We start from the raw sequence: 15,440 nt of genomic DNA on the forward strand, positions 1-15,440 counted from the left end.
GGTCATTTAAACATCAATGAATAATTCTTTGGATGATTGAACGTGAGTGTTCAACAAAAAAGTGGAGTACTACTATTAGAGAGCAATTTTAAAAGTAAAACTAAACTAGATTTTAAAAGTTCACAGCAACGTGTATGGTATTTTTATGAACATTATAAAAATTTAACTCGCAACCATCCCAATCTGTCACCTAACAGCTTATCACCTGCCCAACCCAACTGGTTCGAACTCTCCAATGGCAAGTGCCAGTGTAGGTCGGTTTAGTGGGTTGGCGGATTTTTTTGTGTAGGTTGATTTAGTGGGTTGGCGGATTTTTTTGCATACCCCTTTGATTTGGTGCTGATAGCATTTTAAATTTATTAACACCAAATTAAAGAACTCATTGAGATATTTAATTCGGTGTCAAGAAATCTACAAGATTACGCCCGAAAGTACTTTACTTTTTGTATGAAAATTGCACGACTTTAGGAACGGAGAGAGCATGAGAAAATTGACATCCAGTGGAATGATATATAATTAATTTTATTTGGGTTGCCAAGCCTACTTTTGAATAGAAAAATAACGCATTCTCGTGAATAATTAAGTAGGAATCCCCATGGCACCGGGATCTCTCAACTAAAAGACTTGCCAGAGGATGGACTAGGCCTGTCAATGGGCCGGATCCGATCCGATCCGACAGATCCGGATCCGGATCCGAATCCGATAAGACACAATACGATCCGGATCCGATAAGACTCAAATCCGATAGTGAGAATCCGGATCCGAATCCGAAAAATCCGGATCCGATCCGAAAATCCGAATCCGATCCGGAAACTTTTTTTACTTCAAAAATTTTAGCCAAAAAAAAATATTTTTTTCAAAAAAATACAATTTTTTTTTCAAAAAAAAATTATTTTCAGAAAAAAAAATTAAAAAAATTAAAATAAAAAATAAAAATAAAAATACAACTTCTTAAACATTTTTTTTTTCAAAATAAAAATTTTACTATTTTTTTTAAAAAAATTAAAATTTAAAAAAAAAATAAAGTTCGGATTCGGATTGATAACGAATTTAATCCGATCCGACCCGGATCCGACCCGGATCCGTATTGAATTACCGGATCCGGATTATCGGATTATCGGATCGATGTTATCGGATCCGGATCGAATCCGGTCCATTGACAGGCCTAGGATGGACAGGGTTTTTAGTGCCTGCTAACTCAAGCTCAAAGGCTTCTCAAGTTGTTTTATATACTATATAGTGTTTTGTACAAATATCTCATACTTGTTGAAAACATCATTAACTTTATTTTGGAAGGTTCAATCATGTTTTAGGAGTATGGTGGTTCTGTTTCCGCGTTGGTTTGAGTGGTGGAGGAGGGGGTGTGGTGGGTTTGGTGGTGGTGGTGGGTTTTAGGTTGCGGTGGTGGTGCTGTATTTTTCGATAGCGGCGGCTGTTTTGTCTGTGTAGGGTTTAGGGTGTGGTGTTGGCAGGCGCTCTTATTTTTGGGCTGAGCTTGTTTGGGTCAGGCCCATATGTTGACTTCTTGTATTTTTGGGGCTTGGCCCGTTTCGGAGTGTTTGGACTTTTCCAAACAGTTTTTTTTTTCTTTTTTGAATAAATTTTTTTGCCTATCAAAAAAAAAAAAAACGTGAACAATTTTATTTATTTATTATTCTAGGATTATGATAGAAAATCTCATCATATCATCTTAATATTAGGGACAAAATAAGGAGAGGATCTCTTCAACAAGGTCCGTCCTAACCTATTTGTAATTTTTTTGACAATATATTAGTAGATTAATACTGTGACACCCCGCTTTCCGACGGCCGGCGGTACTGCAGGATGGCAGGCTCCTTTCGGACGGGAGGGGGCAAGTATGGTTTATAAGAAAAGATCCCTTCTACTTGTACAAGGCCTTTTAAAGTCGTGAGGGCGGGCCAAAGCGTATAGAAACTTCACAGTTAAGCGTGTTCATCCTGGGGTAGTCCAGGGATGGGTGACCTACTGGGAAGTCTATGGGCTTTTGGGCGCCCAAAGCGGACAATATTGTACAAAGATGGAGCGGGTCGTTACAAATACACCGATTCAACACTAACTCAAATTATGAAAACTATGAAAACCTTTCCAAGTATTCCCTCCATTTTCAAAAGATAGTCCACTGCACAATACAAGAATAAGAACTTAGAAAACGTAGCCAGTACTTCTTGCCCTGCAACTCCATTATATTCTTTCAGCAACTTCATGCGCATTGCTAGAGGTAACTTCATCCACATTGCTAGAACCTCCTATATTTAGCGGTCATATTTTCTCTGCTCCCCTTCGTTGATACTTCGAACCAAATGACTATTTCAAAAGTTTTGGCAACTCCTTCATGTTTATTCAAGTTGGGCATCATGGTTGTTTTCCCAATGCCCACCTTCCTGAGGATACCTATTTTTTTGACCTTGGAACTTTCCAGCAAGTCCAGAATCTCCTTGATCAGCTTTTCATGTGCCACAAAATCGTTGTCTGTTCCCTCTTTATTTATAACAGGTTTGGGTGGCGGATGAAAAACATTTTATCTTGGAGTTGATTGCTTTCTTCCCCAAGTCTCTTTACTTTCTTGTAAATCTTTTTGAAAGGTTCTCCGAAATCCACATACGAGGAAGACCGGAAAAATGCCTTTTCTTTGCTTTGTTTGTCATATTCGGCTTTTCCCCCCCCCCCCCCCCCCCACTTTCTTGTCAATATCCACTACCGCGCCAATCCATTCCAAGTACTCTTGCGATGGCACCTCTCTCTTATTTCTCGATTCTACATGCTCAAATCTTTCTCTCTTTTTTTCGCTCAACAAAAATAGATTTTATTAACTCATAACATGAAGTACAGAGATAATAGGGATAATAGGGGCTTAGGTACACTGGCTTGACCACCCAAGACCCAGAGGAATCTGAATTAGGCCCGGCAGGCTAAACAAACCAAGGGGAAAACCCTAAAAAAATCAAATGCTTGCAAATGAACCAACCCAACCCAAAAGCCCCCAAAAAAAAATCACCTAAAACCCTAAAGAAAATCAGCACCAACCACGCCCCCATATCACCACAAACCACCGAGTCCGCAACCCACTGCCGTCCAAGAGCCCACAACCACGAGCCACCACCAACAGCAGCCACCAAAGCCGAACAAACGGCGATGTTATAAAACTTAGTTTCTGAATTGCCTCGTTTAAAGCAATAATTATCGCATCCACAATTTTGCCAAAGAGCATATCTTTTGCCCTTAGTGGATTCCAGAACGCTTGCTTTCCACTTTGTTGGAAGAGGATGATTTTTAGTATTGGGGGGTATTTGTATCACAATAGACCTCAAAATATTTTTGCCTTGTAAGAAATGTTAGAACTCACCCCTATTTATACTACTCTATGGATGGTTCTAGTCTACAAATATTTCTTACAAGATGTTTCTTATAGAGAATTCTAGATTTATTCATGTGCTCTAGATATGTTGACAAGGAGCTTCTAGATCTCCTAGAAGCTAGATATTCAGACTCCTCCAAAAATATCTTCTATATTTGGGCTTATCTCTTGGGCTTGACTAGGGCTTCCAGAATATATTGGATTAAGAACTAAATCTTATTTATGATCCAACACCCTACCTTAACTTGATTTAGTACCTTAAGGAGGGTTCCTAGTTTGAAGAAAACTTCATGCTTGAGTGGCTTGGTGAGAATGTTGGCAATTTGATGTTATGACTTTGCAAATGTCAATTGAACCTTGCTATGATCATGGAAGATCGCATTCTTGACTAATGCTATCACTGATTGATAGTCTACAAATATCTTCACAAGTGAAAAGGGTTACAATCAGTTCCTTTTTTGAAATCTAAGTGAATGTCGTGTCACCCATATAAAATAAGAAGCCGGTTATGCTCTTTCGATCATCTAAGTCTCAGGCTCAATCGCTGTCGCTAAATCCAACAAGTTGAAAGTTGTTAGATGATGAATAAAATAGGCCGAAATCAAGTGTACCTTTGCTGTAGCGGAGAATCCTCATAGTCGTTTTTAAGTGCGTCGTGGTTGGTTCCTCCATGAATCGGCTTACAAATCCAACTCCGAATAGTATATCCGGTCTTGTGCATGTCAAGTAACGTAAGCTTCCCACCAAACTCTTGAAAATGGCGACTTTTGGAGATTTATCTTGGATATTTTCAAAAATACTTGGATAAAAGTAAAAAAAATTGCATTTTTCGATTCCTCTTATCGAGACGTTTCAATAATCTACAAAAGTTTGACACAATACTAACAGACGCGGAAAAAATTCAAATAAAGACAAAACAAGAAAAAACCTCAAAAGGTTAACAAAAGGAGAACAAGGCCTTAGAATTCATGACATAGACTACATTAACTTTTTTGTTAGTTTAGCTTATATAATTATGGAAAAGTTTATAAGAAATTCAGCTTTGCTCCAAAACCCTATTAACTCGAACAATTTCTTTGAATCTAGGACTACAATAGAAAATCTCGTCATATCATATTAATATTAGGGACAAAATAAGGAGAGGATATCTTCAACAATTCTGTCCTAACCTATTTGCCATAATTTCTTTCAGGAGAGATACTAATAGATTAATACGCCAGTTCAACACTTGCTCTTATTATGAAAACCTTTCCAAGATAAATGTAAGATTTACTCTCTCCATTTTCAAAAGACAGTCCACCACACAATACAAGGACTTAGAAAAAGTTTGAATTTTTTGACAAGTGTAAATTATTTTTAAGTTCTCAATTTGCATGGTGGACAATATTTTTGGAATGGCATTAATTTTTTTACCATATACACTATTTATACTAACTGGTCTATGAGAATTTGTGTATGTATTGCTGGTTTATAGAGTTAGTAAAATTATGGTAAGTTTTGAACCCTCTGCTCCAAATTTCTAGAGCTAGTACTGGTATTTCCAGTGGTGAATGGGTGAGTCACACAAGAATAATTTTGTTCACCATTCTATAAAGAGAGTGAACATTACCCTTCTTGTAATTTGTAGAAATTGTGTGTGTTCCACTACATGCAAACTGGAGTAACTCATTATTATAAAAAATAGTATTGATTCTGTGGACCCTACACATGGAGGTAATGTTCACCCCTTTGATGTAGGGTAAACAAAATTATTCTCAAGTAACACACTAACACATAAGGCCATCCACAGTGGTATAATCAAATGCCAATTGTTTTTAAAGTTAACAATATTGGTGCAAAAGATTACTCACAATGGTATAATCAAACTTAGCAACATCCTTAGAAATAATCAAATTTTGGGCTTTGGATAATCAAAACTAACAACCTTTTTCAATAATCAAAATTTGTGGATCCTACACCACATAAGTTAACTAGTTTCAAAATTTGTATACACACGTGTTTCAACTAGTATTTTCTTCTTCCCATCTTCGCCCACTCTTTTTTTTTTTTTTTGGTTAAAAAAATAAAATTGAAAAATAAAAATTTTATGTAGCCAAGCTTTTTCACTACTCTATATCTTTTTCACTTCGCCAACAAACTATTTCTCTTTCTTTTCCTCCAAAAGTGAAACTCATATCTCTCGATCATCTACAATTCAATCCATCGTCACCGGATTAAGGTGTTTCACTCTTCTTTCCTGTTTCTACTACCCACCCCCGAAAAAAGAAAAAGAAAAAAATCATAATAGGAGGGAAGGAAGTCACCGATTTTATTTTCAAAATTAAGAGAGGGAATCGATATATTTTAACTCATAAAAAACGTAAATGGAGGAAAGTGAATGACGGGAAACAGGGAGGAGAGAGAATGAAATTGTAATGGATCCCATATTTTGATTATAGACTAGAAGTGGCCATAGTGAAGCTTAACATTGTTAAGCTTAGCAAACTCTTAATTGAATAATCAAAAGCTGATGTGTCAACTTTTGATTATTCTTTTTTGATTATACCACTGTGGATGGCCTACACATAAGAACATGGTATTAGGAGGGGAAGTGGCTCGGCTAGTGATACCCGATAGGCTGTTGGCATGGAGCAGCAAAATGAGGAATATGCCTGAGGAGGGCCCATATTACACCATACAAATACTTCCAAATGTTTGTCCGGTCCGCAAAATGAGGACATAAAAATAATATAATTTTTGCAATAAAAATCTAAAATTTTTTAACAATTCACTAGATATCTAGGAGTTCTTTTAATTTATGAAAAAAGTTTTGAATTTTTTCTTGAAAGAAAAGCATTATTTTTTAGTCCTCGTTTTGCGGACCGAACAAATATTTTGAGACAGAAGTAGTAGAAGACAATAAATAGTTCAGCTACTTCCATGTTAAAAGCTTATACATGTGAAATTGCAGGCAGCAGAGAAGGAAATACAAGAGCTCAAATAGGAATAACTCAACACTTACTACGACCACATCTGTTGGAATTTGGGGCCGGTCTGGGACCAAATCGGGTCGCTCATGTGGGCATGACCTGGTGACCCATATATTAGAGAGTTCTATCTCATTTTGGAGATATGATAGGAGAAGTTGAAGTAATTCTAATCTCTTTGGATTAGGCCTCGTTTGATAAAAGTATTAGAGAGGTGGGATTCGCAAGGAGATATGATTAAAATTAGGATTGAGATTGGTAATGAGAAGGGATTGGTGAGGAGATAGGATTTGTGAAGAGTATGTTTGTTTGAGATGGAATTAGATAATATGATTATTAATATCATGTTTGTTTCACATGGGATAACACTACAAGAAAAATTGCATTGGGTGACGAATGAAAATCGCCGCAAATTGTATGTTTTTCGTCATAAATAATATAGGTGACGAAAAAAAATTTGTCAACTAAAGGTTGTCGAGGATTCCTACCTTGTGACGAAATCTATTTTTCGTCACCTATAGTGCCTTTTGGTGACGAAAAATTTCGTCACGAAAAAATGACTTGGAGACGAAATTTTCTTCGTCACCTATTGTGCTTTTTTGATGACAAAAAATTTCGTCACAAATTATTCCCTTTGGCTCGTCAAAGGTGACCCATTGGTGACGAAATTTTTCGTCACGAAAGACATTCTTATATGTGAAAAAAATCTCACTTTTTTGCTCCTGCGGGGTTTCGAACCCGAGTCTCCTACGTTTTGCACGCATGCTTTAACCAACTACACCACACAAACTTTTCAGCATATGTTTGAAATATCTAATATATAACACATACATTGAACATTAAAATATATTTTGAAAGCCATTTTGAACTATTAAACATTAAAATTAGCAATTTTAATAAACATGAAAGTCGTAGCTCTTTATGTTATTGTTCAAACCCAATTTATATTATCTCAATCGGAGTTCTGAGCAAAGAGTTATGCCCGAAATATACTTGGTGACAAAGCGTAATTCATAAATTTCGTCACCAAAGGATAAATTTTTCGTCACTGAAAACGTAAAAAGAAGACGAAAATATTTTTCGTCACCAAATTGGTTCATTTGGCGACAAAATATTTTTTCCGTCACCGAATAGTTATCTTTGGTGACAAAAAATAATTTCGTCTCCTTTTTTATTCTTTTGGTGACGAAAATTTTATTTCGTCGCCAAATAGGAGCCTTTGGTGACAAAAATATCTTTTTCGTCACCAAATAGTTATAATTGGTGACAAAATAATTTCGTCAAGGAAGTTATCAAAACAGTGACGAATTTATTTTTTTGTCGCCAAATATACTCGTTTAGCGACGAAATTAAATTTTGTCGCCACTTTTTCGTCACTAAACATACTTTTTCTTGTAGTGTAAGATTGGATTGATAGTATACATTTCCGTTTTTGCCCTTCACATGGGATATGATTGGTAAGGAGATGGGATTGGTGAAGACTATTTTCGTATTTGTGCATTGGCAAAGAGGGGATTGGATTGTTAATACCAAGTCCCCCAATGTATTGGTAATACCCGTTGATGAGGGGATTCACATGCTCATGGGACTAATAGTCCACATCTTCATTGTGAAAACAAACAAAGAATTAGTAATCCCTTGGGATTATCAGTCCATTCCCAAGGCCGAAAGAGATTAACAAACGGGGTCGAAGACTTCTAAAGCATCTCTCTATGTATTTCCTGCAAGATGTTCATAAAGAACACACACAAGAATATACATGAGATATACAAAAATGAAATAGAGTTTTGGAAAACTCTCTCTCTCTTCGTAGTTCTCTCTCTACCATTAAAGAGCAATCTGAGCTTTTGAACCGTGGAATAGAGGGTGATACTCGATCCTCGTAGTATCACTCCATCGCAGGAATTTGTTGCTGATTTGGTACATGATCGAGAGTTCATAATCCATCTACACCAAGGTCCGGTTCGGTTAAAGTTCGCAAGGTAACCCGAACCACCCGCTTTCGCACTCTGGTTATATTTATCTAACAACATCCAAACAAGTTGGAAACTCAATGCCAACAGAATATTTCAACTATTTTGGGCAAAAGCGCGAGGGCAGAAAGGATCCATTGAAGCCAAAATTCTCAAAAGCTCCCAAGACTTTCTTTTCTTCAAAGAGCAGCATCATTGCGTGATCTATAAACATATGACGGTCTGAGTTAGTCGGCAGAATGAGATAAAACAGGAAGACTCCTCTATTTGTCCGCTGTTTAAGTTCCAAATTTTATGAAGAATTTTCAGAAAACCGCGCGTATTTGGTAAAGCTTCCTGCAGTTATCTGTTTTCAGTAAACACGTTTTTACTTCTTTTTTGTTTCTGTTGATAATTGAAGAAAAAAAAAAAAATGCTCCGTGCGCACGTTTAAAAACTTGTTTCGGAATCAAGCGAGGGGGTTGTTGCTTAAGGAAAAGAAATGTAGGTGGTCAGAGAAGTTATCCAAGGGTCATTAACAGTCCCTTTGGATGGAGTGATTTTAAGAGAAAAGAAAAGGAAGGATTTTGATTTCTAGTCAAATCATTCATTTGGATTGACTATTTTGGTGAGAAATTGAGAAAAAAGTACAAAAATAAAATATTTTGACTGGCTTCTCCCCTTTTTTATCACACCATTTTTCACCATCCAAAGGGGCTGTAAAGGTGGTGGCTGGAGGTGGGGGCTGTCACATACCAAAAAGGTTAGTGATTGGTCATGAATAACAAGACCCGAACTCGTAAGACACGCATCCTTAAAAAAAATTAAATCAAACACCAAAGCAAAAATTAAATCAAACACCAAAGCTATATATAGATTACTAAGCAACCAATAATCTTTTTATTACGAACAACGTACTCCAGCCAAAAAGGTTCAGTAAAAAAATGAGACACAACCATCCCATGAACTAAACAATACCGATCGATGAACCATCAATATTGAAAACAGTCCAAATACTAACCAAATGTTTCAATATGGAAGCAATAAATAATAAAAAACTAAATTAGGATGAGACACCTTAAGGAGGTTAAACATAAGAAATCTCCGAAATGCCACCAAAAGTCCTTATGTAACTCTCAGACTTGCCTGAAAAAGATATTGGATAAAACTTCGTCAGAAAGCTCAATGAATGAAAAACATGTATTGTTTAATAAAGTTCTAAAGCAGTGAATAGAATAAATTCCGCATTATCATAATTCAGCATACAAGATGTACTAAAAGAAATATAAAAATCTTAATGGTGATCACAGCATGTGATATTCAAACATTATCATGGATAATTTCTGAACTCCTATGAACTAATTTACTAATTCTCCCACTAACTAAGAGCATCCACAATGTAATAATCAAAACTAAAATATTGTTAATGTGTGATAAAAAAGAGAGAGGTGCTAGTGGCACATCAGTTGTGTCACATCTCAGCCACACTCCTCTCACATACAGGTGGGGCCCGTTTCAGTGGACCCCACATGTATGTGAGAGGGGTGTGGCACACTGATGTGCCTCTAGCATTTTTGTAAAAGAAAGAGAAATGCTCACATTGTAATAACTAAACTTAGCAACTTCTTAACAACAGATCAAATTTGGCCAATTGGATAATCAAAACTAGCAACCTTTTGCCAATAACCAAATTTAATGGTCTCAACATTTTCTCAATCAAGTACAACTATTATGAGAAAGTGAAACTCACTCTTTATAAAGCAAATATTTTATTGGTAGGTGAAACTTACTTTCCACTTTGGCGGTTGTGCATTTAATAATATTGATCAATTTATAAATTTTAACAAATGCCCTCCACTTTCACTTATTTTACTAGAATGCCATTCAATGTAGATCATTGGATTGAGAAGAAAAAAACTGACCGTTAGATTTAAATTTTGCCAACTCATTTTGATTATGGGCAAAAAATAAATAACGTGTGACTTGACATTGTTAACTTTAACAATTTCTAAATAGATAACTAAAATTTGATGTGACAAATTTTGATTATTCACTCTTGATTACTCCACTGATGTATACAATAGTGGCAAAAAAAACAAACACGGTAAAAAGCTAATTACTAAAACTAATTAGACTTATTATACCGTCAAAAGTCCAAAACCATAAAAATGCCGATCGTAATTATATTACACGGCACCATGTCAAATTATATTACACGGAAATAGTAGTAATTATTAGGAAAAATAAAAGTCAGGATGTAACAAGGGCAGTCGTTGAATGGATCATTGGAGGTAGTGGTCGGAAGGTGGACAGTCCCCGGAGGAGGTGGCTGGAAGAGGAGCTAGGAGTCATCAAGGTTTGCCGATCAAGTTAATTGCTGGCGGCCGGAAATTCACCCAGGAAGCATTTTTGGATACCCGAAAAGTTGCCACCCAAACTGGGGATTTTTATTTATTTTTTAACCACAAAACTATATATAAAAAAAAAAACTCCCATATCAGGCACAAAAATTTATGGCATCTTTTAAACATCATCTTTTACGCTAGAAAGTTATGGAAATCCACAGAGGAAGAGGAATATTTTTTGGAGTGTAAATTACATCTACCTTAGGTGGAAAACTCACCATCAATTGTGGGCCCCACCATTCATATATTATAGTAATTTGAACCGTTCATCTTATAGAACTCTCAAAGTAGTATATCTTCACAAAAAATCAGCTTTGTCGGACATGAATAGGTATATAAAAAATTGATGTTTGGTTTAAAAAATTGATGGTAGATAACTTTAAAGTTAAAGTATCCATAGCCGTCTATTTTATAAACTAAGATTTAATTTTTAATATACCTATCAATATCTGATAAATATGATTTTTTGTGTGAATGTATTAGTATGCAAGCCCTACAAAATGAACGATTCAGATTATTGAAAAAAATACACGTCGGGACCCGCAATACGTGGTGGAAAGAATTTTTTCTCATTTTGCAGTGTCCTTGATATGTGAATTACATTAAAATTGAAACTTAAATATATACCCGCTCTAGACACTCATGTAAGGTAGGTGGTGGTGGGGAGGAAGAGGGACTGATTGGTCGTAGGTTCCAATCTCACTTGGGGAGATTTGGTTGGTTGTGAATTTGTTCTCTCAAAATGAAAGAGCTCCCTTTGACCGTGGAGAGATGCAAAATAGCAGGAAAAATTTTCATTGCCAGGTGGGTATCACGTGGTGTCTGTTCGGCGCATCCGAGCAGTTCATTGCGTTTTTGAACGACTCAAATTTTGAGAGAGAAAAAGGAGAGAGAAAGTGTTGGGATGAGAGGAGAGAGAGAGTTTTAATCTGAACCGTCCAAAAGTGTATTGGACGGCCCGAATGTGCCGAGCGGGTACCACGTGGGATATATCCATCCGGCACTGAAAAATCTCTCCAAAACAAGTTGAACCACCTTTTTTTTTTTTTGAGTTATCAGACAAACAAACGAGCTATACGAAAGATCTTTCAAGAAATTGCTTTTGAAACAACAATTAATACCATGACATTTTAAAAATGTAACATTACCTGAGCTTTCATAATTTCTGAAGTCGTTCTGTCCCCTTGATTATGCAAAGCCAGGCAATATTGACAACCCTGGACAATTAAGTATCTTCAACTCCTCCAAGGATGGCCACTCCAAAGTCTCAATGGCACAAATGCACCTTAGTTTTCTCATGTCTTGGAGAACCATTTTCTTCAGCTTCGGTAATACACGCAGATTTCCACGAGCGTCAGATTCGGAAATTACTTCTTCAATTTCATCGCACTTCTCGATTTCCAAGTATTGGATTTCGCAAAGGTATTGGATCGAGCCAGGAGGAAACACCTTGACCAAAGTTTGACAGCCGGTCAGAACTAGTCTCTTTAATTTGGTTAGGCTTCCAGGTTGAAGTGGGCCCTTCAAAATGCTTCCCAACTTTGGTAGATTCTTTATGAACAAGTGCTCTAAGCTTGGTAGTACCACACTGTTTGAGGTACCCACGATGGTTTCAATTGCATCACAACCTTCAATCAGACAACTTTGGATACCCTTCATGTTTGTGAGTTCTGAGTCCGATAGCTGCTTGATGTTGTTGTTATCGACCAATTCAAAAGCAGCAGCTTCGGCAAGGACCTCGAGAATAGGAAAGTTTCTACCTTCAATTTCACAATACTTGACATACTTCACATACTCGTGGAAGTTGGGGAGTTGAGGATGTTCCGACTTTATGCAACCAATATAGAACTCAAAGTTTTCGATGTCATGGACATTTATCCATAAACTCCCTTTAATGAAACTAAGAAGGATTGTGGCGTCAGGAACACGGATACGGAGATTTTGAGACCCAAAAACCTCGATGACATCTACGACCTTATCAGAAAAGCAAAACTTCAAAGACTTAAACTCTTGCAATGTAGCCACTTCATTTACAATATTCTCTACGACATCATTGGACCAATTTTCAGATGATTTCACATCAATGACCAATTCTTCCAATCTAGAAAGCTTTGAAATGATCTTGTAGTTGAAATTTACCTCTTGAGCGGCATTTTCATTTCCAAACTTCGAGAAGGATACCCGCAATCGCCTTAACTCGGTCAACTCCTCAATCTGAGACGGTATAGCATTGACTCCACTCCCCACAATATCAAGTGCTTCAAGACGCGTAAGTGCAGCCACAACGTGAGAAGGAAGCTCCACCAAGTTTGTGCAGTTATTTAGATATAGGACTTTGAGACTTTTCGAAAATGAAAGTGATGAAGGTAACCCCTTGATTCCTGTGTGAGATACATCTAAAATTCGAAGTTCTGTCATGTTCTCGAAGAATGTCGGCGGGATTTTCTCCAGGCTCGAATTTTTCTGTAGGAAGAGTGTGGAAAGTTTACTGCAATTGGGGGAAGCCGGTAATTGCTTCAATTTATTGTCACCAAAGGAGATTCTGTTCTTCTCGGTCCAGGATTCCACTTTTGGGGGCTCTCTTAATCCTTTGCTCGTTTCCACCATGTATTTACAATCAGGAACATCTTCTGCTATATATAATGCCAAGTGTCGGATGAATTTGTGCATTGTAACTTGATTCTCACTCTCACCATTTTCAAGTAATGACACATACTTAAGGTGACTCAATACATGATGCCCACATTTGAGCAACTCCGTTGTTATGCTATCATTATCGCCAAGGAGATTTTCAGCTGCCCAACACTCCAACAAATAATCTGCGTTTATCCCATGGCCTTCCGGATACAATGCACCATAAAGAAAGCATTTCTGACGCTGCTCATCATCCAAGTCATCGTAACAAAATTTCAACAAATTATACACTTCCTTAATGCCTTCGCGGTCTTTTTCAGGCCACTTCCTCCAATTATTCAATCCATCCCTCCAAGCAGTACGATTATCTTTAAATTTGAATGTACTTGCTACTTTTTGTATCAACAGTGGAAGCCCGCTGCATTCGTTGCACACTCGCCATGCAATTTTCCGAATTTCTGGATCTTCAAGAACTCCAGAACTTTTTAGAACATCTTGAAACATCTTCCATGCCTCGTCTAGTGATAAATAAGTCACCTTAATTATCCGCTCAACCATTGGGCGACAAACACGATGCAACCTAGTCGTCAGTACTATCTTGCTACCAATGTTGCTCTCAGGAATCCCAATTTTGGATAAATTGAGACATTCTTTGACATCATCCAAAAGTAGCAAGAACTTCTTGTCCTGCAATTCTATTAATATTCTTTTGGCAACTTCATGCGCATTGCTAGAGGTAATTTCATCTGCTTTGCTAGAACCTCTTATATTTAATTCCAATCTTTCCACAATGGCCTGTAGGAGATGCTCCTTGGTCATATTTTTCCTGCTCCCTTCTGTCGATACTTTGAGCCAAATGACTATTTCAAAAGTTTTGGCAACCTCTTCATGTTTATTCAAGTTGTGCATTATGGTTGTTTTCCCAATTCCTGCCGTCCCGAGGATACCTATTTTCTTGACCTTGGAACTTCCCAACAAGTCTAAAATCTCCTTGATTTGCCTTTCATGTGCCACAAAATCGTTATCTAGTCCCTCTTTGTTCACAATAGGTTTGGGTGACAGATCAACAAACATTTTATCTACGAGTTGATTGCTTTCTTCCCCAAGACTCTTTACTTTATCGTACATCTTTTTAAAAGCTTTTCTGAAATCCTCGTAAGAGGAAGACCGGAAAAATGCCTCTTCTTTCCTTCGTCTGTCGTATATGACTCTTTTTTCTGCTACTTGCTTGTCAATCTCCACCACCAAGCGGACCCATTCCAAGTACGTTTCCGATGGTGCCTTCATCTTATTTCTCTGTACTTCATTCTCAAAGTCCTTCCTTATGCAACCTAGCTTTCGAACTGCCTTGTTTAAATCAACAATAATCTCCTCCACATTGCCGGAGAGAAAGCCTTTCTCCTTTCGTTGATCCCATAACACTTGCCTCCTTTGATACCAAGCCTGCACTCCTGTTCCTGCTGCTGATGCCAAAGCAACGCCTGCTGAAACTATAGCTACGGGGTCTGGCATCATGCAACTCAGAACCTGATCCCACGTAACTCTCTTTAGAATACAGTTATTTGATCAATCCACTTATCTCTACCAAGAGTTGTTATTATGGTTCTTGTTACAGTGATATTTATAAGTCTCGTGATCAAGGATATTTGTCATTTTTCCTTTGTGAGTTTATTCAGTACTTCCACGTTCCGGTTAGTTACTAGTACTTCCCTTATAATACAAATTTCTACTATTTGCGAACTAGTTGGAATGTGTTCCTAGAAATTGGTATGGTTTTCGGTCTACATGGCCTGTTGTGGAAAATACAAGTAAAAAATGTGTTTCTTACTAATCAAGTAGGAGCTTTCGGTCAATTATTGGGAACTTAATCGTAAGATCAAGAAAGAAAGAAATACATTCTAAAACTAAAATCGTAGAAATAGCACCAATAACATAGGTCAAGGAAGTTATGCGCAACAAAGTCTGAGCAATGCAAGAACTTTGGAAGAGTGAAAGGGATTGCGGAGTCCTCTAGTGCAAGGCCCTGCAAGACATCCTATAGGACGCACACGGACGCGCACACAGACCATCAATCTTGGCAATGAATGGTTGGATATAATTCGAGATT

At 37.2% G+C, this 15,440-nt stretch overlaps 1 protein-coding gene across 1 annotated transcript in view; it reads right to left on the reverse strand.

Moving 5' to 3' along the window:
* Positions 1-11,847: 11,847 nt before the first annotated feature.
* LOC131306370 (disease resistance protein At4g27190-like) overlaps positions 11,848-15,440 on the reverse strand; it is a 29,345-nt gene continuing 25,752 nt past the window's right edge. Inside the window, exon 3 of the mRNA XM_058332571.1 lies at positions 11,848-14,094. Coding sequence (XP_058188554.1) covers positions 11,888-14,094 — 2,207 coding nt within the window. The 3' untranslated portion in view covers positions 11,848-11,887. The remainder of the gene's footprint in view (positions 14,095-15,440) is intronic.

The sequence above is a fragment of the Rhododendron vialii genome, chromosome 11a (assembly GCF_030253575.1).
Source record: "Rhododendron vialii isolate Sample 1 chromosome 11a, ASM3025357v1".
NCBI classification, from domain to species: Eukaryota; Viridiplantae; Streptophyta; class Magnoliopsida; order Ericales; family Ericaceae; genus Rhododendron; species Rhododendron vialii.